Consider the following 24,607-nt stretch of genomic DNA (forward strand, 5'->3'; position numbering starts at 1 on the left):
TTATAATAAAATTCCTTGATCAAAGAGAAAGGCAGTTGGCAGTATGGGGAAAACAGAGACAGAGAGTGAGTGTACTCAAATGAAGGATTGGGTGAGACCTACAACTGCCTTCGGCTATAAAGATGCCACTTTTTTATTTCCTTTTCAAGGGGAACCCATTATTCAGATAGTTTCCATTAGCCTTCTATATAAACAGACTAACTGCGTCTAGGATCTCGGAGACTGAGCGTTGTCTGAGTTTAGTTTTTCTCTTCTTTTGTATGAAGAATGAGAAGTTAGTACCTGTGTTTTTATAGACAATCTAGCTTGTCTCTAAGAGTATGTCTACATTGCAACTAGACACTTGCGGCTGGCCTGTACGAACTGACTGAGGCTCGCAGGGCTTGGGCTGTGTGGCTGTTTAATTGCAGGGTAGACATTCTGGCTTGGGCTATAGCCTGAGCTCTGGGACCATCCCATCGTGTAGGGTCCTAGAACCTGGGCTCCAGCCAAGTATCTACACTGCAATTAAACAGCCCCTTAGCCCGAGCCCCGTCAATCTGAGTTAGATGGCATAAGCCAGCCATGGGTTTTTAACTGCAGTGTAGACATATCTATGAGCCATCCAGGAGCAGAAACTTCAATCTCTTTAGTTCCATCTCAAACTTGCACCAGATGTGAGAGGAATTTGATGTAGCAGTTATCTCCAGTCATTTGGAAATATATGTAGTTAAGATGGGTAATATTCCTCTTAGCAAAGGGAACTTCTTTTCCAAAATTCTATTCTAAATAGTACCACCACTCTGGGAAGAACTCTAACCTTAAAGAACTTTCTGGTCAGAAAACTGCAGCAATTCCAGCTTTAAACAAAGGTGGCCTGTAGCACAGTCATCAGCCACAACAGGAAATAGAAAAGGGTAGGCCTTGGTAGCAGCGATCTCAGGATGGCCATTTATCACTAGGCCATGTGGCCTGCATGTATTAATATGCTTCTCAGGCAGCTCTTTCTAAAAATGGTTTGAAAGTCATATTCATGTTACCTCTGCTGCCCCCCCCCCACCCCAGACAGCTCTGGGATGACAGAGTGGCATACTGTTTATGTAATTACATTACGTGCTCAAATACTTGAAAAATAACTTTTTTCCTTTTCTTCTCTGTTACTAACAGATGTATAGATAATGACAATCCCTTAGTAGGTTGAGAGGATTTTAGAGGTTCACTCCTATTTTTGCCACTGAGGAGGGAAAGGAAAATATTTACAGTTTCACTGGACAAGTTTGGTAACCATAATTGCTTTTTAAATTGAAATTCTATTAAACAGCAACAATTTGTTCAATTAGGTTAGCTATTCCAGTTCGGTAAAGTCTACAAGCAAGTTTATGCAAAAAGACATGCTCATTTCTTCTGCCTTTACATGCACATCTGCAGCTGAACAGTAAGTAGGAGCTGTGTGGTGTGAGATCTGCTCCAACTGTATTACTCACCTTCAAGTCCCGATGGACTACTCCCATCTGATGACAGTGTAGCACAGCCTCCAGGATCTGCTGAATGCAATGACTGCATGCAAACACCAGGGGGCGTGTGTTAGTTCCAAGCTTACACTCACTGTCTGTATACCCTCAGCGAGACTGGGTTAAAGTGCAAAACTAGCAAACAACTGAAGATGTTTTTACACAACCTTCAGAAATGTACACACATCACTCACACAGAGCAGCTACTATCTCAGAAATACCATGCCAGGTGAAGGCTTTACCTTATTTTAACCCATTTTGATCTGTACTTGGAGTTTGGAAGAAGGAAGGTCAACGTGGACTCCACTTGATTTAATGGAGAAGTCCTGTTAATGGGGATATGCTATTTCGGAGATTACTGTATTTTAAAAATGCAACAAGTACTGATACTGAAAATGTGTTGATAACATCATTTTTTAAAAAGTTATGTTAAATATTTAGTGGCATTTGTTCCTTTTCCTCCCTTACTTCCTGAGAGCTCTCTGTTGCATTAAAAATCATAGCAGCCATTAAGGTAAAATTACTATAAGTAATGTATTTTAGATAAATTATTAACTTCTCATGTTTTAATTTAGTTGACAATCATCTCTTGCCTGAGAGTTCGTCATACTCTAATGGAGCAATGTGTGACCAGTTGTTCTGCTACTGCAACCCATGGTCTCAGAACAGAAGTGGTGTTTAAATCTGCAGGCTGACATACATCACAGCCAAAGTGCAACTCCAGATGCATACAGAATGATTAATGAAATCCCTTCCAAAATATATGTATCATACCAACCACGTTCAACTAGGTGGGATAAATCCAACACCTTGGAAGCTTACAGGTTTCAATCTTAAAGTAATTACTTCCCCTTTTGCCATGATGTATGTTAGGCCTGTAGACTTGCAAACTGGAAAGAGGTGTCATGCATTATTTATTCAATTAGTCATTTTGAGGGTGAGGAGGATAAGCAAGGGAACATCTCAGCCAACCCACCCTCTGCCCTTTCAAAGTAAAAAAAACTCTTATCCAATTTATGGGCACCAGATACTGACCTTCAGGTCTCTGTGAACTATGCCATTTAGGTGACAATGATTAACACTTTCTAGAATCTGCTGTATACAATGACTGCAAAGATACAAGGGCAGAATGGAAGGGAGAACATTTTAAAGGCACATAATCACATCAAATGCAAAATAAAATAAAATTAAAAAAAATATAAGGAACAAAAACAGAGTTACATTTCCTGACAAATCTTAATTGCACATGGAACTGGAACAAAACAATGCTGAATATAAAAATATTTCCAGATCTAAACCAAACAAAAATAAAACAAACAAACAAACAAAAAAAACATTTAGCATCTAAAGTGTGATATCATCAGACAGAACAATTTGTGTAGTGTTTTCATTCAGCAGCATGGAGATTTTTAAAGAACATAACAAATCTTAAAAAAAACAGAAAAAATTTGGGAGGGCAGTGAAATCCTTAAATGGTTTCTGATGTACTTTCTGAGAAAGTTTATATTCTGACATCAATATTAACACACAAGTGTTGAAATAAGGAAATGAACAAAAATGAAAAGATACAGAAGAAACAAGAGTTAAGAATTTAAAAAAATAAACAAGAAAAAACAAAACATTTATCATTTTGAATATAATGGTTTCTTGTAGAAAGTATTAATGGGAAAATAAATGTAAATGTTTCAATAAGGAAGTATACATTTTCATTTAAAACAGCAGTGACAACAATAATTTGGTTAGTAGCCACGTGTAAAATGGAAATCAGCATTAAAGGCCCTGAACCAAAATCTTCAAACCCGGGTGTATGAATATAGGTTTCTAAATGCGTAAGTGTATAACTAAATGCTGAGAACCCATAGTTCGCATTGAAATAATTACCACTGAAAAATCAGGCCACTTTTATTTAGGTGCTTAAAATATGGAATTAGCAGCATGGTTTTTTCTACATGCAATTTAAAATTTTTGGCCAGTCTATAGTGCCAAAAAACACAGCGGAAAACTTTGGTTTTCTACAGCAATGGAATGATTTTCAGACATTTTTAGCACTGTTATAGCCAATGAGAAGGGCTCATTTTTACTTCTCATTGGGTCGAAAATCTGGGAGTATAGGTACTGTACTTGTCAAAGGGCCATGGATTTGATGCTGATCATATTAAATGTTTTTGCCATGAAATTCAGTAGTTAGGGACAGTCATAAATCAGTAAGTAGAGCCCAGTTCTGAAAACCCTTTCTTACATGAGTAGTCATTAACTCACTTCAGTAGTCCTATTGACATTAAACAAACTGCTTGCATGAATAAGGACTACTTAGGTAAGGGTTTGCAGGAACAAGACCTATTTTTATTATAGATCATGCATCTATAAAGCTCATTAGCTATTTCTAAGGACACACACAAACATATACATAGATGCATAATATTCCTAAACACTCCACTTGTTTAATACAGTATATATTTGTATGCACCCCTTTGCATCAGATAATAATAACTTTTAAACCAGAATAATCACCTCAGTTTTTCTTTTCTTTAAAAAAAAGCATAACCACTTTATGGCATTTGGCATCAGCATTAGAAAATGTGACTGTTTCCACAGAACTAAAAAAATTAGAGTATGCAAAAATTATTCAGTCAGCCCTCCACAACTGCTAATCCAATTTTCTCCTCTGCAGCATGTTTTGTCCAGCTTAGTTTTAAATGTCCTGAGCGATCAGGTTTCCTTAGGAGATTATTTTTCAGTCTAATCAATTTCAGTGTCAGGAAGTTTCCTAACATCCTGCCCAGATTTTCCTTTGCTCACCATCATCCCATTACTACTTGTTATACACACTTGGGACACTGCTAATGTTTTCTCTCCGTCTGCTAAATGAAATTTAAAGGACAGAATATTTGCGCTGTTATTTTAAACTCTCCCAAAAATGTGTTTTACATAAAGTGACTGTGGTTTAAAAGAACAACCCTTACCATTGTAAAGGACTGATTGAATGTTATATTACTACATGGCATCTCTATGTGATTTGGATATTATAAATATACAGAAGCAAAATATCTCGTTAAATTTATTTTAAAAGGAGTTTTCCTACAAAGTTAGCAATGGGAAAAATATGAAGAGGTGCATTAGGGAACCTAATGGACCAGAGTGTTTGCAGATTTGGAAACGTCACGAGGTCAGCAGAACACTGAATTGGGGAAAGGCTATGGTACCCTGGATGCCCCTATCTCTAAAGAATCATGTTAAGATTCAGCCTTTTCTTCTCTTTTTTCAATAAGCAGTTGCAGTTACAGCTAATAACTGCAGCTCCACAGTTTGAGCACTGACAGAGACATGCAGTCACTACTACTGTTTGTTAATGGGGAAAAAATGTATCTCAAAGGAATGAAAAGTTTTTTGGATTCAGAACACTAGTAATATTAAATATGTAGAGCTTTCCAAAATTAATGTGTATTAGAAGCTTTATGTCACGTTGAAGTATTATTTCCATTCTACAGATGGGAAAATTGAGGCAGAAAGTATCTTTACTAAGGACACAGTGAGTGTCAGAATCATGTTATGATAACAGGGGTGAAATCATGGTTCTATTGAAGGCAATGTGAAATTTACCATCACCCAAACTGAGCTCAAGCCACTAGACCATGTCTATCTTCCAAATCTAACAAAGCCTTGATGGGAACTATAGATGAAGGCTGAATTGCTCTGTTCTAACTGATGCCAAACACCATAAGTAAACATCAAAATAAGTAAATATGCTAGCATAATTAAAGGTAATTGTTAAAATCTAGCAATAAACAACATTTTAGAAATCAAGCACTTACCTGGCATCTGCTTCACTGTAATATTCCCTTGCAACTATATCCTCAAACAGTTCACCTCCAGTGACTCTGTGAAAACAAACGATTCATTAGGGCCAGAAGCAATGTGGCAAAAAAAGTATCTTAAATTATTATTATGGATCTAGCCATTATTCTTTTTTGTGTGTGTGTGGAACAGGCGGTCATCCTTATTACAATGCCAGACTTTCCCAGCTAAGTTCACAGCTGGTATAAAGCACATACAACCCTATTTATTTCAAGGAGCTACAACTGCTTACATTGGGGTGAATTTGATCTATGACTCATGCCATGCCGGAAAAAAAACACATAAAATATGAACATGTACAGGCTGCAATAATGTTTGTGTATTTATCTTGCGGTAGAAACTGACATAGGATAAATATATAAAATGTAACTAATACAAAGTATATATAAGCACAAATAAGATCATCTTAATTTTGTCATAGAGTTCTTTAAAAAAAAAAAAAGTTCAAATCCAGCCATTCACCAAAAACCCATAAGAGTAAGGACATGTAAATTCATCAAAAATACGTATGAACAATGATGTCAAGTATGTTCTAGGAAAAAGAGCCAATTTATCAAATCAGGGAATGCACCAACAGGTAACACGAACAAGCATTCACAATTTACTTTAATGGCCACCAGTTCAACAGAACACTTACGATAGTGTTTAACTTTAAGCACATGAATAGTCCTATTAGAGTCAGGGTGTTTAAAGTTAAACATGCAGTTAAATGCCCTCCAGAATCAGAGCCTTAATTATCAAAAAAAGTTTACTGACTTCTCACTAAGCCATAACTACTAAATTGGCAGGCTCTCTCAGTCTTGGTGAGTTCTGCCCCAGTCACCACACTTGAGAGAAGTTCTGTTCTCCCTCCAGTTGCAGTCCTGAATGACACAGAAGTCCAAAGATAAGCTGCCTTCCCCACTGCATCCTTAAAAGGTCCTTTGCCAGCACAAACAGATATCCTGAATTGATTGTTATTCTGTTACAAATACACTACTGTAATCCAAAGGAGTACTTAGAATAATTTATTTTAAATTTTACAAGAAACCTACTTACTTTTACTTGCTTCTGCCCTTTCCACCATAAAATCCCACCTCAGTTTGCATCTCTGCATAGAGCCTAAAAGGACTCCTTGCAAGAAGTCTGAGTTATGTGTATGCCCTTTCTGTTGGATTTTTGGAAAGTCTTGCCTCCAGTGATCTATGCATATAAGGTGATTCCAGGATGTCAAGTCTTCAAAGAGGTCACATTTCATCATAGTATATGAATCAAGTGAAGCCTCTTATAGCATACTGTGTTAGTAAATTGTCAAAGTAGAAATTTTAGCTCTGGGCTTGTCTCCATGTTGTGTTAGACTGCACTAGAGCAGTGTAAACTCCAGTGCACCACCTGATCTGAACATGTTGTGCACAACCTGACCTGCATGGACACTGCTTGTGCACACTAAAAGTTCCCCTAGTGACCATTAATGTAGTCCTGCGTACTATATTAATGCACATTAGGGAACTTTTAGTGTGCACCAGCAGTGTCCAGACAGGCCAGTTAGTGTGCAACACGCCAATGCTCACTAGAATTTAAATCCCTCTTGTGCAAACTAACGCACTGTGTAAACAAGCCCTCTTAAGCAGCAGTGGAATATAAAGAACTTGTATTAAAATGATGGTTTTTCAAGCCACTTAAGTATACTGAACTGCATTTTTCTATTTGCAGAACATAATTGTATTTTATGTGAAAAAGTAAACAGGTAGTGGGGGCTGAATTCTACAAAACTGCATATTTATTTCTCTATTGCTGTAGTAGTTGCTTGTGGCTAAACATTAGTTATTCAGTACAATAAAAGCAATTAGCTGAGATACAGGAATGAACTACTCAGCAAGGAGTAAAGCCCCCTTTGTTGGGGCAGTTTGTTGCCAACTGTATTTTTATTTTCCAATGTCCATTTGCTGGTTGGAATAAATCCCCCATATTCGAGGCTAACATATTAGGGACTCTGGAGAGCAATCATATACTTCATATAACAGAATATTATTTCATAGCACAGTCTGTAGCAAAAACTGTAGGAGTTACATTACATTCACAGACAGGTTGCCTAATTCTCATTTCTCTTCGTCTTCTACCCTCCAGGTGTTTGTGTTGGTTGTTAAGGCACAAAAATACTTAATAAATGCATATGTTCTTTGGTAGCTCCTGTTACATATATTTTTGTTTGCTTTGTCTTTGGTAAAAAGAAAAGGTTTAATTTTCACTGTAATATAAATGAATAAAAACAAAAAATCCTTTGATCTTGTGCCTCACTAGAACAAACTCTTTAGATCCAAGCCGAAAAGAAAAGAAAAGAAAAAGCTTTTAATCAAAGCAGTTTTTAATTAAAAAGTACACCAAAATGTTGCTTGTTCTAATCAAAATTGAAGAAAAGGAGAAAACGGCTACATATTTACTGACACTGGATGTTTACATGGCATCCCTAGCTAGTGCTATGAGATGAAAAACAAAAGCAACAAAAATACAGGTGAAATTTTACTGACAGCAAACAAATAGCCAGAAATTCCTGCATTCCTTCGTCTTAAAGAAAATAATTAGACTCTTAGGGAACCTTCAACATCATCAGCAGTATAACTGGCCATTGATATGACAATAATAAGCAGAACAATTAACATTAATCGCTCCCTTCCTCTCACCCTGGCAATTTAGTACCAAAGTGGACACAATGTATTCCTACCAATGTGTGGATAACTTTTTTGCAAAGTAAGTCTTATTTCATGTATTTTCAGTTGCAAAACAAGTATGTATAACTGAGAGGGGTCTGAACTGCCACGCATGGAATTAAGCTTTCCCAAAGATCGGGGGTTTGGTTCTGAGGTTCTGGTTGCATCTCTAAAGCAATAACATGAACTTGAACCATGATCCACTGTTTATACATCTGGCTGCTTCACTGACATTGTTTTGTTACGGTAGAAAACTTCCAACTGTCTTATACAGGAATACCGGGTGAAATCAGCTCTCCAAAGTGCTGATGATCAACTGCAGAAATAATTAAGGTTGATTTCTAAAACCAATTTATACAGAGGAAAATTAAGGCAGCCCATATCTAAAACATTAACTTACTAATATTAGGATCTTCTGTTTAACAATTTCTTAGGGCTTGAATAGAGAAAAACTGAAAGTACTGCAAAGCACTATGGAGAAAGGAAATACATCATGTATAGACATTAGGTTATGTACGTAAGGTTGAAGCTAGCTTCCAGATACGGACTAGACCTCACACTGTGCAGGTGCAGAGTGTGGCATGCATAAGCAAACTGTAAAAAGGGAGCAAACGTGATTCTCACTCTGCACTAGAAAGCTGCTGAATGGCTGCCAAGTCACTCCCTGCAGCAATTGAGACCTAGGAGGGAAACACATGGCTAGGGGCAAGGGTCTGCATTTTTGTTGTGTGGACAGTGCCCAGCACAAGGAGGCCCTGATCCAAGGAGCAACTAGGCAATGCCACAATACAAATACTATTACTTCTACTAATAAAAATCAGTGCCTCATAATAAAGTTCACACTTAAACCACTCTCCTCAGACATACCTACTGTATTACTAATTTCATCCTTATTTTTGGTGCTGGGTGCTTGATATTTATTGCCTTTCAGTGTGGATGACTATGCATAGCCCTCGACCTTACTTGTGCCTCTGTTTCATTTGCACTGCGCTCGCACTGAAACACAATAACCTTGAACTTCATACTGCATGGTACATAAGGACTGCAGCATCAAGGCCTACAAAACATATTTTGACTTCCTCCTCCCTTCACAATTGCACAAAATCAAACCAATCTGCCTGAAATCTTGCATGTGCCTCCACAGTCCCCCTGAGAAATGACTATGGTTAACAGTCGTGGGGAGAATGCAGTGCAGAGAGCTTTAGAGGGAAGGAATCTGGCAGGGAAGGGCAGCTATATTTCTTCACCTTTCCCACATAAGGGCCAAAGGCTTTTATATTACTATGAAGGCCAGGAAAGGGGAGACACAGAGGATTTCTCTCTTCACTTCCCACAGCAATTAGACAGGCATGGATGTCAGCAGGATCTTTAGGTGCAGGGGGAGTGGTCAGTCATGAAGATGTGGAGGAAGGAGTGAAGTGTCTCCCAGGGTTACGTTCCAGTTCTGTCCCTAATTCTGAACCCACAATATTCATAGAAAGAAACTACCTCCTTATGCTGACAATCCTAGTGTATCATAAACCTATGCATTGACATTCTCTTTTTGTTAAAGGAGCTGTGAAAAGAATAAGCACGCCATTGGGATTTCATTGAAGCCCTCCTTCTGAAAACTGGGTACACTGTTCATGCCCAAGCAGCTGTATTTTCTGGTGTTATTATTGCCACTAAATTAGTTTTGTTTAAGTGAATTGGGTGGAAACAACTTCTCTTTTCGCAGTGTATCTATAAATGGTTATTCAGTCGCTTTGGAAGCACAAGTGTAACCCACATGCATACACTGCTCCATTTAGTTGCACAAGTAAGGGAAAACAAAGTAGGGTGGATACACAATTTCTTGTTTTGGGGGCTGTGTGTGTGTACAGATTTACCAGAGCCAGGTGCGATACTCCCTTGTAGGAGCCAGAAATCATGGGTGTAGCCATTGCTAAACATTCTCAGTAACCATTTCAAAGATATATAAAAAGCTTTCATTGCAGGACATACCCATAGTCACCATCTGAAGGCTCAAACAACTGGAGCTCAGTGAGAAGACTACAAAATAGGGAAAGTTGGAGCAAGCCAGGGAGAACTCAACAGCTAAACGATGCAGGGATAAGAGCTGTTCACTGTCTCAAGACTGTGGCAAATCCTTTGGATCCACACAGTGTGCAACCTATCTCACTGTAAACCAGAGAAGGAGACTGGTAGTTATCACTGGTTGTGAGAGTTGAAGACTGTTGCTGCTGATGAGCTGCAATAGTCACAACCATTTCAAATATTGCTTGCAGGTTGTTCATGCTTATTAACCGTTACTTCTTGACAAATTGCGGGTCACACTTTCTCTCTCAGAACTGTAACTCTGTGTAATGTTAAATCTTTGTACGGAAAGGACTGAGCTGTGGCCTGAACTTCTGCAGAGGAGCGGGCTGAAATGGTGGCAGGAGCACTGGAACTAGAAGTGCTGACGTGCTTTCCATCATGTACAGGGTTTACAGGTTTGTACAATGACGCTCAGCACCCTCACTATAAAAACTGCTCCAATGGCAGTGAATGCAGGAAAAGGGAAGTAATCACATATTATATCACAAGCTATAAGCCATATCCTGAACACACAGAGATCAGTTTTATTGTGATTTAGTGAGAGCAGCATCAGGTCCTATATTTTGTGGAACCTGTAGAAAATTACAGATAGGCGCTGTGATTGATTTAGAATGTTCGCTTCAGGCTGGTGACATTAAAGGGGTGATACCATTGAGTCACCTTGGAATTCAGTCATTGCAGTCCTGGCATCAAGGGGTCTCTATTTAGATGACTCAGAAAGACATGGCAACAAGCTGAGCTGGTATGCACCACTGCAATTAACATGGCTTTGAGCCAAGAAGTTGTGCTCCTTGGATATTGTGAATGAATACTGCGTGGTTAGAACATGGTCACCTTTCAAGAAGGGTGTAGTGGGGTCTTATGGTGAACATCTCCTCTTCAATATCGGGAAAAGTAAGGTGACTATTGGGGTTTCCAAATCATCTATGTAGATATACTGGATGAAGGCTTTTGGGTAATCTGAGAGACTGTGTGAGTATATTTAAGTTAATAGTTATTGTTCATTTAGAGCTGTGGCTCTCAACCTTTCCAGAGTCCAGTATCCCTTTCAAGAGTCTGATTCGTCTTGTGTACCCCCAAGTGTCATCTCACTTAAAAACTTACAAAATCAGACATAAAAATTGCTCACTTTCTCATTTTTAAAATACATTCATAAAATAAATCAATTGGAATATAACTATTGTACTTACATTTCAGTGTATTGTATACAGAGCAGTATAAACAAATCATTGTCTGTTAAATTTTAGTTTGTACTGACTTTGCTAGTGCTTTTTATGTAGCCTATTGTAAAACTAGGCAAATTTCTAGATGAATTGATGTACCCCTGGTTGAGAACCACTGATTTAGAGAAAGAGCATTCAGTATTTATTTACATTGAGCTCTTTATAAAAAGTGCTCTAAGTGTATACATGTATATATTCCATATATAAATCTTATTCCTCCCCTTTGTTACTTTGACAATAGTCATAGGTGTTAGTAAAAGTAATAAACCTGTCAATTTCCATAACCTTCTGATGTGTGTTTGATAACAACTATATAAGGAATCAGTAACCAGGGAGGAGGATGACCTTAACATTGTTCAACCTTCAATAACATGGAGGTCATCACTTTTTCCTGAGTAACTCTACAAAGTAGGGGGTTGGTGGCAGCAAACCAACTGAAAATTATCTTCTAGATTTAAAAAAAAATACAAAAGAACCAAACCAAACCAAGCACTTCTTATGGATGATTTCTGTAAGGTAGAGCTTGTTTTCATTCATGGTTAGATATTCACCAGAGCTAAGACCTATATATTACTTTCATCCAGAAAACGCTTTAATGTTCTTTTACAGACAGATATGATTGAAAAATGGTGTGCTATGTTTGCTCACCAGTTAGGCACTTCTGTCTGTTTCCTCCTAATGAAGTGTCAATGAAGGGAACAATGGTCAATATGGAAATTGCTGGATTCTTATTTGTAAGGATTTGCAAGTTACACTATACTGCTGTGGCACCAGGTAGCATACACTTTCTAAGCAGGCATGTGTCATGAGTTATTTCTTTACACTGGGTTTGATTTGATTGTTCTGTTCCCAATACATTCTGCACATGCCAGTGATATCTTTTCTGTTCCCATCCTCTGTATATAACTTTCTAAAGAGCGCATCGCAGGGATGACATATTAAACGTTTACTTTAAAAACAAAACAAGAGTATTAGTATCATACAGAATTGTCAAGACTCTACACCATGTGCATCTTTTCGTGGGAATGCATATGTGGGAACAAGAGGGAGGACTTCTCACATAAAGCTCAGTTACTTCCATTTCACCTTAAAAGAGCAACAGCAGTTAGCAGTTTTTCATTGTTCAGTTTGAGGGCATTTGTATTCAGTGCAATGAATTTTATAATCAGTAAGTCAATTTCTAACATTTGCTAGTGTTAAAGTAGCTTCCAATATTGTCTTTTGTTGTGATCATTTATGAGAGCACATTTACCTCATGTATAGAATGTAAATGCTTAGAAAAGCTTATGCATATCAACGAGTCTATAACAGGAAAAGGCAGGCTCTCGAATTGTTAACACCAATAAAAAATCTCCACAAAATAAACATTTAGTTTTTTTTTAATCTCCTTGCTTACACTTGTTATTTACTAAAACAGATACAAGGGGGGGGGGGGGGGGAGAATAGCCTTCGAATTACCATGGCTGTATATTTTTACATTTGTTTGTGACCATTTTTCTTTCTGCGGCAACATGAAGGTTCAGACATTTACCCTAGGCAAATTAGTCTTTTTTGTATTTGTCTTTCTTTTAGACACACACACACACCCTTCTCTTGAAATTCTACAGCAATGCCAATTCTGAATGTAACAATTGTATTCCAACAAGTGCTCTCTGTTTTAAGACAGGACACACTGAACTCTATGAAAAAGGATCTAATTGACTAATATAAAAGAATCTTCAAGTGGTTCAGCTGTTTCCATTCAGGTACCATAACTCTGCCAGTGCACATGTGGGTAACAGGATTTGAACTAATCTGCCTCACTAATACAGAAAGGTGACTTGTTCATGTTTTTTTCCACTGTAGCGTGCAGGTGCTAAATGATCTTGAACAACCTTTATTTCATAAGTCGAGCCTCTTTAGCTAAAAATGGGTGGAAAAGCAGAAAACTTCATGAAGTCCACTAGGGACATCATAGGTTTTATTTATCTGGGAATCACTGATACACTAAGGGAATTGGTAACATAAAAGCTCTAAGAAAGCCAGATATGAGTCTGTTCCCCTTCCACCATTTCTCCTTGCATTAGATTGCCCTATGTGATGTTTCTCTGCATCTACCCACCTCTCTCATCTCACATACATATGGTAATTTGAAGGCTATTATCTCCCCCTTTGTATCTGTCAATGAAATCTATTTTAGTAAATAACAAGTGTGAGCAAGGAGATAAAAAAAAGGAACAGAAAAGTAATTATTTTTATCTATTACAAATGGTCAAAAAATGAAAAACTAGTTTCATGAAAAAAACTGAAATTGTTTTAATTTTGAAAGATTTGAAGTATTTCTGGTTTTTAAACATTTCAATACTTTTTTGGAAATTTTTATCAAAAATATCAAAATGGTTACTGAACTTTTTTGTTTACTAGAAACTGTTTTCTGTAAACGCAAATTTTTATAACTATTTTAATAATGTCTACAATAGTGTTTTTGATCAAATTTGCAAATAATTTTTTTTCATTGAGTAAACATTTTTGACTATGTTGACAATATTGTGAAAAAATATTTTGAAAAAGGACTATTTTTGTTGAAAACACTTTTCCTTCAAAAACTTGTTACCAGCTCTGATCTCTACGCTGCTTCAGTTCAACCATAATGTGACTATTGTATTCAGTTTTCTGCATACGCTTTCAACAACATTGAAAACTTTGAGTGCATTCAAAGAAGAGCAACAAAAAAATGTTAGGAGGCTGAAAAAGAGCTACCTACATATAGAATAACTCAGAAATAAATGTTCATTTGTATGCATGTAAGCATATGTATATGTGAGGTGGAAGGGAACAAAAAGTAATTTCAGTGACCTGGTATTACTTTGCACCTTGGCTCATGCAACTATCACGTAATCTAGAATGCCCTGCATGTGCACATGTGTGCAAGGGCATGTAGGAGACAGAGAAGGACAAGGGTTGTAAACAATATTCAACTTACCCGCACAAGACAGTGATCCTCCTCTGACATACATCAGTATAAATCATGACTTCAATGAAGTCCGTGGAGTTTCAGTGGTATAAAACTGACTTCAGCAAGAGGAGGCACAGACCTCCAACCTTAAATTTAGCAGTGAACAGTAGTGAATGCCTGCATAGTCAGAGCTAGCATGTATTCTTAAGTGTTTTTTGTCAGTTCCAGGTCTGTTGACACACCTCCCCATGAAAGCTATACCTTTAGGGAGGAGCAGCCCTGGAACAATATCTCCCTTGGGAAGAGTATCACAACAGCAACCACAACCTACTCAATATTATTTTTTGATAGATGTAGGACCCATGTTCCTAGGAGAATAAAAATTCAATTCCTTACCCATGGCACAAGGCAATCACTCAACTATGCACTGGTAGAGAAAAATATCCAAAAACACATGGTCACCAAAATGTTTAAATCCCTGTGCTCAGATTTGAACACTCAACATAGCAAAAATAAATAGGGCACATTATTATGTTACATTAGTACATCTAGCAGGGATCTGCAGCACGATTTACAAGGGGTCCTTCACATTTCTGCATAAATGCAAGTAGGAGGAGTTACACTTGGAAGAACTGTCACTTTGAATTCCTGGATTTCTGTGCAATTAAAATCTCAACCAGTGAATTACAGTAAAATATCTATTGGGGTACTGTTTCATGTAACACAATAGAATAAAAGTGATTTTTTTTTTTTTTTTTTTTTTTTTACAATTTCATGCTTAAATGTGAAGATTTAATATAAAATCTTTAGGCAGAAGGGCTCTTTCTCATTTTTAAATTATACTACATCACATGCAAGCTTATGCCAAAGATATACCACCCAAAATGGTTCAGATCAAAGCACGACCGGAATTAGGGTATATAAATGAACCAGCAAACTCTCCTTGCAAATAGCAAATTTATCTAGAACAGCCATTGTAAAGAAATTATCAGATTGTGAAAATTATCCCTTTTCTATTAATAGAACCCCCCCCCAGTTCCTTGGGTAGGATGCAATTTTAAGGGAATTTATAAAGATATGGTAGTATTTAATCCTACACAGTCTGAAAGCAACTATTAAGATAAATGAATGATTCGGGTTGGGGTAGGGTATGGCAGTGTTATGCCACAATCAGAGATCACTTTAAAAAAAACCAAGTACGTAGTTTCCATACTATAGAAACACAGAAAGGACATTTTTGTGTGATATAAAACATTATAAATCTTTTACCTCCATTAATTTTTCTAACAAGTCACCAAAATGCATTTAAAAATAGACATTTATAACTGCTGCAAATGATGTAATGTTTCATGTCATCAGTGGATTTAGAGCACCTCTAAAGAAATAGTTATTTTTTAGTTGGAAAGTAAAAATAAAAACAACTCCATCCCCACTAAAACCAAGAATGCAACACATACTGCTCCCACCTTCCAAGAGACCTCACAATCAACCTACCTCCCCACCTTGCAGGATTTCTTTTCTTTTGTTACTCTCTCTGACTCTCAGATGGCATATTTCACAAACATATAAAGACATGTTGCAAGCCAGTCTTCTTAAAGAGGACCACATAAACTGAAACACACATTGCCAACTATTTCCCTGAGGTGAGCTGCAAGCCCCTTAGGCTATTCACAGGCTGATTCTGATTGTCTGGTCCCCTATATAACACACACAGGCTCTGCACACTGCAGAAGGCTTGTCTGTCTCTGCAAGAGAGTGTCTCTGACTTTGAAGTCAACAGAATTAATATACATTTGCAGTGGTGTAACAGCAGAATCTGATTCTCTTTTTGTGCTATCCCTACCAAGTTATAGATATGGGGAGCAAAGAGCTATTTGACATTTGTATACTAATCAACTGTCCTGGCCACATGGAACCTATACTTTGCTGAGATACTCCTTCTGTTATACGCCCAATATACTGCACAAACACAGCAACTGCAACTACAGTAGATATAGCTTCTAAAAATACATTAATAAAAGGGCTAAACACAAAAAAGCCCCTCTGCCAGAGATGACCCCATGGAACTAAATCTCTATACTGTAGCATATCTGTCTGCACCCATGAACTGACAGAAATAACATTTCACATGGGTGGAAAAATCTGTCCTTCCCAGAGAAAAAATGTGTGACATCAGTATATTTCATTTTGTTTTCACATAGATCAAGTTACCAAGCACTCCCCCTTTACTAGTTAGAGAAATCTAGGAGCATTTAGGAGAACAATATAGGCTCAGCATGGGCAGAGGATATAAACAGCTGCTTTTGGCTAATGTTACCCTTAGTCTCTGTGACAACAACCTTTTGGCAATAGCTTTTGTCTCTACTAGTTGTAATGTATACAATTTGTCAGTGTTAGAATTACTTTATTTCTTAATAGTACAATACATGATAATGAAATAAATATATAGATGCAAAAAGAATATCAACAGGGAGGTGTATGGCCTCAAAGAGTAAACTTTCTTTTTAGAGGGTGCACAGGATTTTCAGCTTTGCAATTACTGAAATGAAATGGCAATATGAAGGAGGACTAGTGTTGCTATAATAAGAGAGTTCCTTGATACATGCTGTGCATTCTGAATTCCACTGGAACAATGTTCAAATGAAGCTGCTTCTCCAGTCTGTAAAAGCTATGCATCAGGAATAAAACATAAAGAGAATTCTTCGTCTTTTTCAGGAAATCAGGTTTATCATTCAGCCTAGCAAACACAGAGCTTTCCTGTAAATAGCAAAAGCTCTACCTATTTACTTTGGTGTTTCCTTTTGCTGACAATTTCCTCCCAGCAAATTTACATTTCAGAATGATATATTCATTTGACTTCCTAAATATCTCATTTGTATAAATTGTGTGTCTGTTAATTAAATAACAATAATGGAAATAAAAATGTGCACTAATGGCAGTGACGTACAGTGGAGTTACTCTGCCCTTGAGAAAGGCGGAAGTTGGCAAAGCTGTTCAAGGCTGAAACCAGCATTGCACACCTGTTTCTAAAGAGGTAATTACCCCTTTTAGAATAAAATTTGGTCTTGACACTCACCGCACCCAAGAATCTTACAGAGCCTTTTTCCAAGGCAAAAAACGTGGAGGTAAACTTAGGCTAAACCTGGATTGTGGTCATAAATACATTATATTGATTTCATTCCAAGATTAAGCAGAAGGAAGAGTTGATAGTGTGGAAATCTTTATTCAGATATAAATATCTACAGCAGTTGCAAAGGAGATATAGAAAATTATTGGCAATGTAAGTTTCTTGTATTAAAATGTCCTGTTCTATGTAATTTGCTACAGTGTTAAAGTCCTTATTTAAATGGTTTTTGTTTTCCACAACGATTAATATTCTCGAACACAAAATATTAATGGGTAAAAAATGGGTATAACTGTTTTTCAGTCAATTCCTCAGCAGAAACTCATGTCATGAGAGGTTTTGGTTTTTGTTAAAGCGTATCAGTAAGACAAAAATAGAAATGTAATGATAGTTACAAAGTATACAACACTGTGAACTTCAGCTTGGCATTCACATTAGCTTGATATTGCATTTGTGATTGGTCCTGCTTTGAGCAGGGGGTTGGACTAGATGACCTCCTGAGGTCCCTTCCAACCCTGATATTCTATGATTCACACAGGAACTCTCTGAAGAGGCAAGGATAGAATGCAGTTCTCCAGGGCAGCACTGAACTGCTTTAACCATGAGACCACTCTTTCTCTTCCTGCAATCCCTGCCTCACTTACTAGAAACCTTCCAACTTCTGCAACAGATGAAGCTGGGGGTCCCACAGACCACAGCCTCATTCACTGAACAAGACTGATTTGCCTCCAGAGCATGTCCATTGTGTGCACTGAATGAGGCTGTGGTCTTGTGGAAAAAAATAGTACATGATCATGTAATTAAGCACAACCTCATATAATGTACACACACAAGGTGGCTGAATTAGGTAGAGTTCCACAGGCAACCTTAATTTTGGCATTTCCTAACTTTTGAGTGCTTGACTTTGCAATGTTAACATTCTATTAACACAGGTTTTTTGGGTATAATTTCCCACGTTTTAAAAACATGAACTGAAAATACAGAAATTCCATCATATAGTATATGGATATCAGTAGCTTCCGCTGCACAGAGCTGTGCCACTTAAAGGTAATAGAGTAACCGATAGCAGTAGCAGGCTGTATTACTTTATGTGGATCAGCACTAGAGGGGGACGAGCCATGCGCTTTGCCAGTGGTTTCACAGACATTTGTCAACAGCAGAGGAATAGTGAGACTCAGGCATCTTGGGTTCCATTCCAGATTCTGGTGGGGCATGTGCTCTAGTGGGCACAGATTCTTCTACCCATTCCCCTCAAGATTGGTTCCTTCTATCCTGTCCTCTCCAACCAGTTCCTGTCTGAGTCCTGTTTCTTCCCCGCTCCTGGCTCCTCACCCAGTGCCATTCTCCTAACTTAACTAGTCCTAGTCTCCACTGGTAAGGTTTGTCATCCCAGCCCCAGTCGCCTTGCTGAGGAAGCCCTATTTTCACCCATCTGAACTCCCTGTTCTGATTCCAACCTCCCTCACTTCCAGTTTTCTTGTCCAGCCATTCTCAGATCCCATCCCACTTCCCAGCTCCTCATCTGATCTCTCTCTCTCCCACCTGCCTCCAATGCCTGTCCCCATGAATCTCATCCCCACTGGCTTCCACTCCAACATCCATCCCTGGGCTCCTCATCCAACCTCAGTGTACTTCCCCCAAATCCTTGTCCTAGTCTCCTTGCCCATCCAAGCTCAGTTTCAACAATTCTCAATGACAAGTCCCAGTTTCCCTCCCCCAGGCCAGCCTCTAAGTCCCAGGATCTCCAGACCCACCCTCAAATCCAGTTTGTCTGTCCAGTTTGTCTTCCTCCTCCACGCTGCCTGGGTTCACCAGGGGCATCAGTGAAAATACAGAAGAGAAAGTCTCACTGCTCTCAGTTCTGGTGCATGGTCCCAGCCTGGCCAGCAGCAGCCCTGGCTGGAGCATATCCAACAAGCATGGATTCAGGGAAATTAATTAAAAAGCTCTAGCAAGTGTCTACTGAGCATGTGCGAACTGAAATTTTTCAAAGGCGAATACTTTGGCCAAACTTGCATGGATTGCCACAGGGATGGCAAAAGACACATCCCTACCACTAAGGCCCTCATTCCTTCAAAATTTCAAGTATCTGCTTCAAAGCATGGAGGCACTAGAGTTTCTCAAACAAAAATAAAAGGTTGCCAGAATTTTTTAAACATGAACACCACAACATATTTTCCCCTAGTCTCATTTTCAGAAATATCTGAACTGTTTTGTCTAAAATTCTCCCTCAAAATTCATCTTGAGGTAGACTCCCAGCATGGAAAATTTCAGTCTGAATGGTTCAAGTTTGGCAAAATTATCAGCAACTGAAAACAGGATCTTTTAACTTGAAGTGTCAGGCAACCTTAATGACAGGTGACACTACCAGTCCCATCTATAATACAGTATTCAATTGTGAAAGTAGAATGAATTATATTGAAATTATAATTCATTAAAGAAATGCTGCTTGAAAGGTTTGTTGAAATATAGTTGTCAGGAAGAGAAACATTAAGGAGTGTGAGACAATGGGTCCTCAAACTAATTAACTTAGAGCTCCTACTGAGCTAGGAGATTGGTAAACGTTAGTATGCAAATAAGATATGTATATATATTTGTCAGTTTCTTCTTCCTTTTGTCTCTTATGTTAAATTGGCTTTCCCTTATCTGTTTAAATAAGTTAGCTTGAGCTTTGGCAAGAGGCTCACACATATCTGGGTGCATTGGCAAAGCACTTTGCTAATAAACAGAGTGGTCTGATAAATTTGTGAGTCTTGAATCTGACTTTGACAATTTGGAGGTTCCACTGAGATGGCAACCGTCTTCACTGGTGCCGTGTGACTCTTGACCATTCTTAGGATGGCCGTGGCAAGCCGGCACCTGGGCATTTGGCCCGAGCGGTCCTCCGCTAGAACAGAAGGGTGCATGACCACAGTGAAGTCTACGCCATCGAACCTGTTGGTTCCCACTCTGTTCTGGTAGGAATCCTGGGATCGGACATCAGGAATCTGGTCAGGTAATTATTTCTGTGTTTTGTCCGGACTGAGGACTGTCTTGTCTCTGTGTCTATCCGTCCTCCCTGTGGTGTGTTTGAGTCTGGGCACCGTCTCCATCCGGGGATTGGCTGACCAAAGGGTTCCTGTCCCCACGGTCTGAGTGAGTGAAATCTGAACAATCGCAGCCGCACCGTGCCTTGGGTAAAACCCTTGGTGAGAAAGCAAGGGCGATTGAGGCAGTAGCCTGTGGGCTCCCTTTGTGTTTTGCACCGGGCATCACTCTGAGGAACCCGACTTTCCTTCTTGTGTGATTGGTGTGTGAAGTCCTCCTGTATGGGTAACCAGACATCTAAGTCGGGACAGTTCCCTAAAGGAACACCGGCTCATTTTATGTATTTTAGAAAGGGTCCGGACTCCTGTAAGTTTCTGGAAAAATGGTCTAGGCTAACTCAGGAGAATCCCAAAATTCAGTGGCCACTGTTAGGATCTTGGGACACAGACCGAGTAGATGTCTTAAAAGACAAACTCGGCCAACCTAAAACTAAACTGGCAAAAGGAGAGGTCGATTGTTTCATGCAGTGGTGGGAAGAGGCAAATCATAGGTGGACAGAATCAAAACTTGCCTCTCTCAAAGATTCAAATGATAAGTTAAAAGCTTTATTAGAAGCCTTCTCTCTCGCTGCCAGACCGAGCGCTCCCCTTTATCCTATTCTCCGAGAAAACCAGGATCGATCCCATCTCCCTTCATACTCCCATCTCATTGTGGGAAAGGACGAAGAAAACCCCTTATTAAATTCCGGCGATGAAGATGAGGAAGATGCATTAATTGGCCTGGCATCTTTGTATCGGATCAATAGGCAGTCACAACAACTCCCAAGGGTCTCCAGTTCAGACCAGTCCAGACCAGTCCAGATCCCACCCAATACCACCCAGGCCCATTGCTCCGGTACCACTCAGACCCGTAAAGAAAAACACCCCATTCCCCCGAAACCCTCCAGTCTGCCTGACCTCTCTGTTTTTCCCCATACATACAAAGATAGCCTGGACACTGACTGGGCCCAACGCTTACGCTCTGGCTCTAAACCTATCCAGGCTCCCCTCCAAATCCTGCCAACTGGGGGCCAACAAGAGGGTCCCACTTGGAGCTATAAACCCTGGACTCGTACAGAGCTCCTTTCAATTGTAAAAGGCTTTCCAAAGCCCCTGGAAAATCCTACCACATTTGCAGAGGAATTTTTGTTAGTGTGCGACACCTATGAACCCTCTGAGGCAGACCTCCTGCAGCTGTGCAAGCTACTTGTAACCCCTAGCGAGCATGAAAAATGGCTCACAGCAGCCAACTGGCCCATCAGTGAGCGCCATTCAACTTTACCAGACGCGGTCCTGACACTGAATACTGGAAAAAGTGTAAAGACTGAGCTAAAAACCTATATGAGGCCATCCCTCGAGTATGGACTTCAAAAACAAACTGGACAGCCACACATTGCAGTAAACAGCGACAGGGAGAAAGTCCGGGTGACTATTGCACCTGACTGACTGATGTTTTTCTGCAACATTCTGGTATACAGCAACCGGGTGAAAATGGGAAGGGCGCCCTGGCTCATGCGTATGTTAATGGCCTCCTACCTGCTATTGGCAATATGCTAAAGCGAATAAGTGTTGGGTGGGAATCTGAAACCATGGATAAATTACAATCAGTGGCAGAACACTGCCATTGCACTGTAAAGGGAAAGGAGGAACAATCTTCCCAAAAGTTAATGGCCCTGCAAATACAGCATTATTCAGGGAAAGGTAAACAGTACCGGGGAGGTGGACGTAGTCACGGGAGGGGCCGTGGAACTGGATTTTCAGGTTTTGGAGGTGTTTATAATTACTGTAAACAACCCGGACATTGGAAAAACAAGTGTCCGCGTTGGCCTAATAGCTCTGTAAACAACCAGCTAGACCCCCTGTCGGCACAGCCCGACAGTCCCCAGACTTACTTTGTCCCACAGCAATGACAGAACACCAGGGAACCTCAGGAAATTTTAGCTCCTTTACTACCTCTCACTCCCACGGGTGAATGTGTTTGGACTATTAATGATCTTTCTCTCCCTTTCCTTGTTGATACGGGAGCTTCGCTCTCTGCAGTTCGTACTGCCGACCTGCCTGAGGTTTCCCGCTCCGAAAAAACAATATCCGCTGTGGGCATTATGGGAGTCCCAACCTCTTATCCCCTTTCAAAACCTCTACCAGTCCAGGTTGGTCCCCTTTCCGCGGACCATGCATTCCTCCTCTCGGATTCCACTCTGGTGAACCTTTTGGGTCGGGACCTGTTATGTAAACTTGGCTGTACCATCTACTGTTCCCCGGATGGTGTCTACTTACAAATCCCCCAGTCCTCTCTGAGTGATTGTGTAGCCTCCCTGCTGTCTGAAACTCCCCTTTCCACTCCGGTCCCCTGCTGCCCATTGGTCCCGTCCCTTGAACACCTAATTTCACAGGTCCCATCCTCTCTGTGGCCAACCGACCCGTCTGAAGTGGGCTGTTTACATACTGACCCCGTCTGCATTATTGTTGATTCCTCCAAACCTCTGCCTCGCCTGTCTCAATACCCTTAAAACCCCGAAGCAGAGGCTGAAATTGCTCCAGTCATGACCGCCCTGTGGGAACAAGGCATTATTATCCCCTGCTCAAGCCCCTGTAACACCCCTATCCTCCCAGTTCGAAAAGCTGATGGTAAATTGTGGTGGTTTGTTCAGGATCTTCGGGCCATTAACCGCATTGTCATACCTGCCTTTCCCGTTGTCCCTAACCCAGCTACGATTCTGGCTTCTATCCCACCAGATGCAACTCATTTTACTGTTGTTGATTTGTGTTCTGCTTTCTTTTCTGTCCCGGTTCACCCTAACTCCCAGTTCCTGTTTGCCTTTTCTTACAAGGGGCAACAGTACACATGGACCACACTGCCCCAGGGGTATACTGAAAGCCCGTCATATTTTTCCCAAGCTTTAGCCCGAGACCTTGCTGACCTTGTTTTCCCGTCCAGGTCCACACTAGTCCAATATGTAGATGATCTACTCCTCTGTTCCCCTTCATTGTCTGCCTCTGAAACTGACTCTTTAGTGCTCCTTACTGCCTTAGCAAATAAGGGTCACAAAGCTTCTCGCTCTAAACTCTGTCAAGCTTCTGTCACATACCTTGGCTTTCTCCTCTCCCACGGTTCCCGTGCACTTTCTCCCACCCGCGTCCAAGCTATCCTTAGGTTTCCCCGACCCCGCTCCCCACGCCAGGTCCGGAAGATTTTAGGCATGGCTGGATTTTGCAGACAATGGATTCCCCAATATGCCTCCCTTGCAAAACCTCTCCAGAAACTCACTCGATTCTCTGTGCCTGACCCCATGCCGTGGCCCCCCGAGGCCAATTCTGCCTTTGTTTCCCTCAAACAGGGTTTGGCTTCTGCCCCTGCCTTAGGGCTGCTTGACTATTCTAAGCCTTTTACCCTTTTCTGCCACGAACAATCTGGGTGTGCACTTGGAGTTCTCACTCAGATGCACGGAGAAAAGCTTATCTCCACCGCCCAGTGGCTTATTTCTCTGCCACTTCAGACCCTGTTGCCCAAGGCTTACCCCCCGCCTGCATGCTGTGCTGCTGCAGCACGCCTAGTTGAAATATCTGATTCCCTTGTTCTCCGCTCTCCTCTTACCCTCCTGGTCCCTCACTCTGTAGAAACTCTCCTGCTACAACGTAACACAGGCCACCTCTCCTCTGCCCGCCTTACCAGGTACGAACTTTTACTACTATCAGCTTCATATATCACCGTAAAGCGTTGTTCTCAGTTAAACCCTGCCACTCTCCTTCCTTTGTCTAATGACGGTGATCCCCACGACTGCCTTGCAACTGTCTCTGATGTCACCGTCCCACGCTCTGACCTTTCTGATGTCCCTCTCCCTAACTCTGACCTCGTTTTATTTACTGATGGTTCCTGTTTTCGAGATGACCAAGGTCGTCTCCTTGCAGGATACACTGTAGTTTCACTCTCTGAAACCCTGGAAGCTGCGCCTTTACCTTCTGTAACCTCAGCACAAGTCGCTGAATTAGTTGCACTCACCCGTGCCTGCTTTTTGGCGGGGGGACACTCTGCCACCATTTACACTGACTTCCGCTATGCTTTTGGGGTTGTACATGACTTTGGTACCCTCTGGCAAACTCAGGGTTTCCTTACCTCTGCCGGTACCCCTATTAAAAATGGGCCCTACA

General features: G+C 40.2%; 1 protein-coding gene across 30 annotated transcripts in view; it reads right to left on the minus strand.

Annotated features, from left to right (window-relative positions):
* CAMK2D (calcium/calmodulin dependent protein kinase II delta) overlaps window positions 1-24,607 on the minus strand; it is a 266,479-nt gene that overhangs the window by 79,350 nt on the left and 162,522 nt on the right. For 20 of the 30 annotated variants that reach the window (XR_013345892.1, XR_013345895.1, XR_013345893.1 and 17 more), the window contains 2 exons: window positions 5,303-5,368; window positions 2,526-2,598 (listed from right to left, as the gene is read on the minus strand). Coding sequence is in view for 9 of the 30 variants with exons in the window: in XM_077815153.1 (XP_077671279.1) it covers window positions 2,526-2,598; window positions 5,303-5,368 (139 nt within the window). In the remaining 21 variants the exon portion in view is untranslated. Of the gene's footprint in view, window positions 1-1,463; window positions 1,537-2,525; window positions 2,602-5,302; window positions 5,369-24,607 lie in introns of those variants that run through there. The other 10 variants (XM_077815156.1, XM_077815158.1, XM_077815160.1 and 7 more) reach the window with 4 other exon arrangements.

This window comes from Eretmochelys imbricata, chromosome 4 (assembly GCF_965152235.1).
Source record: "Eretmochelys imbricata isolate rEreImb1 chromosome 4, rEreImb1.hap1, whole genome shotgun sequence".
Classification (NCBI taxonomy): Eukaryota; Metazoa; Chordata; order Testudines; family Cheloniidae; genus Eretmochelys; species Eretmochelys imbricata.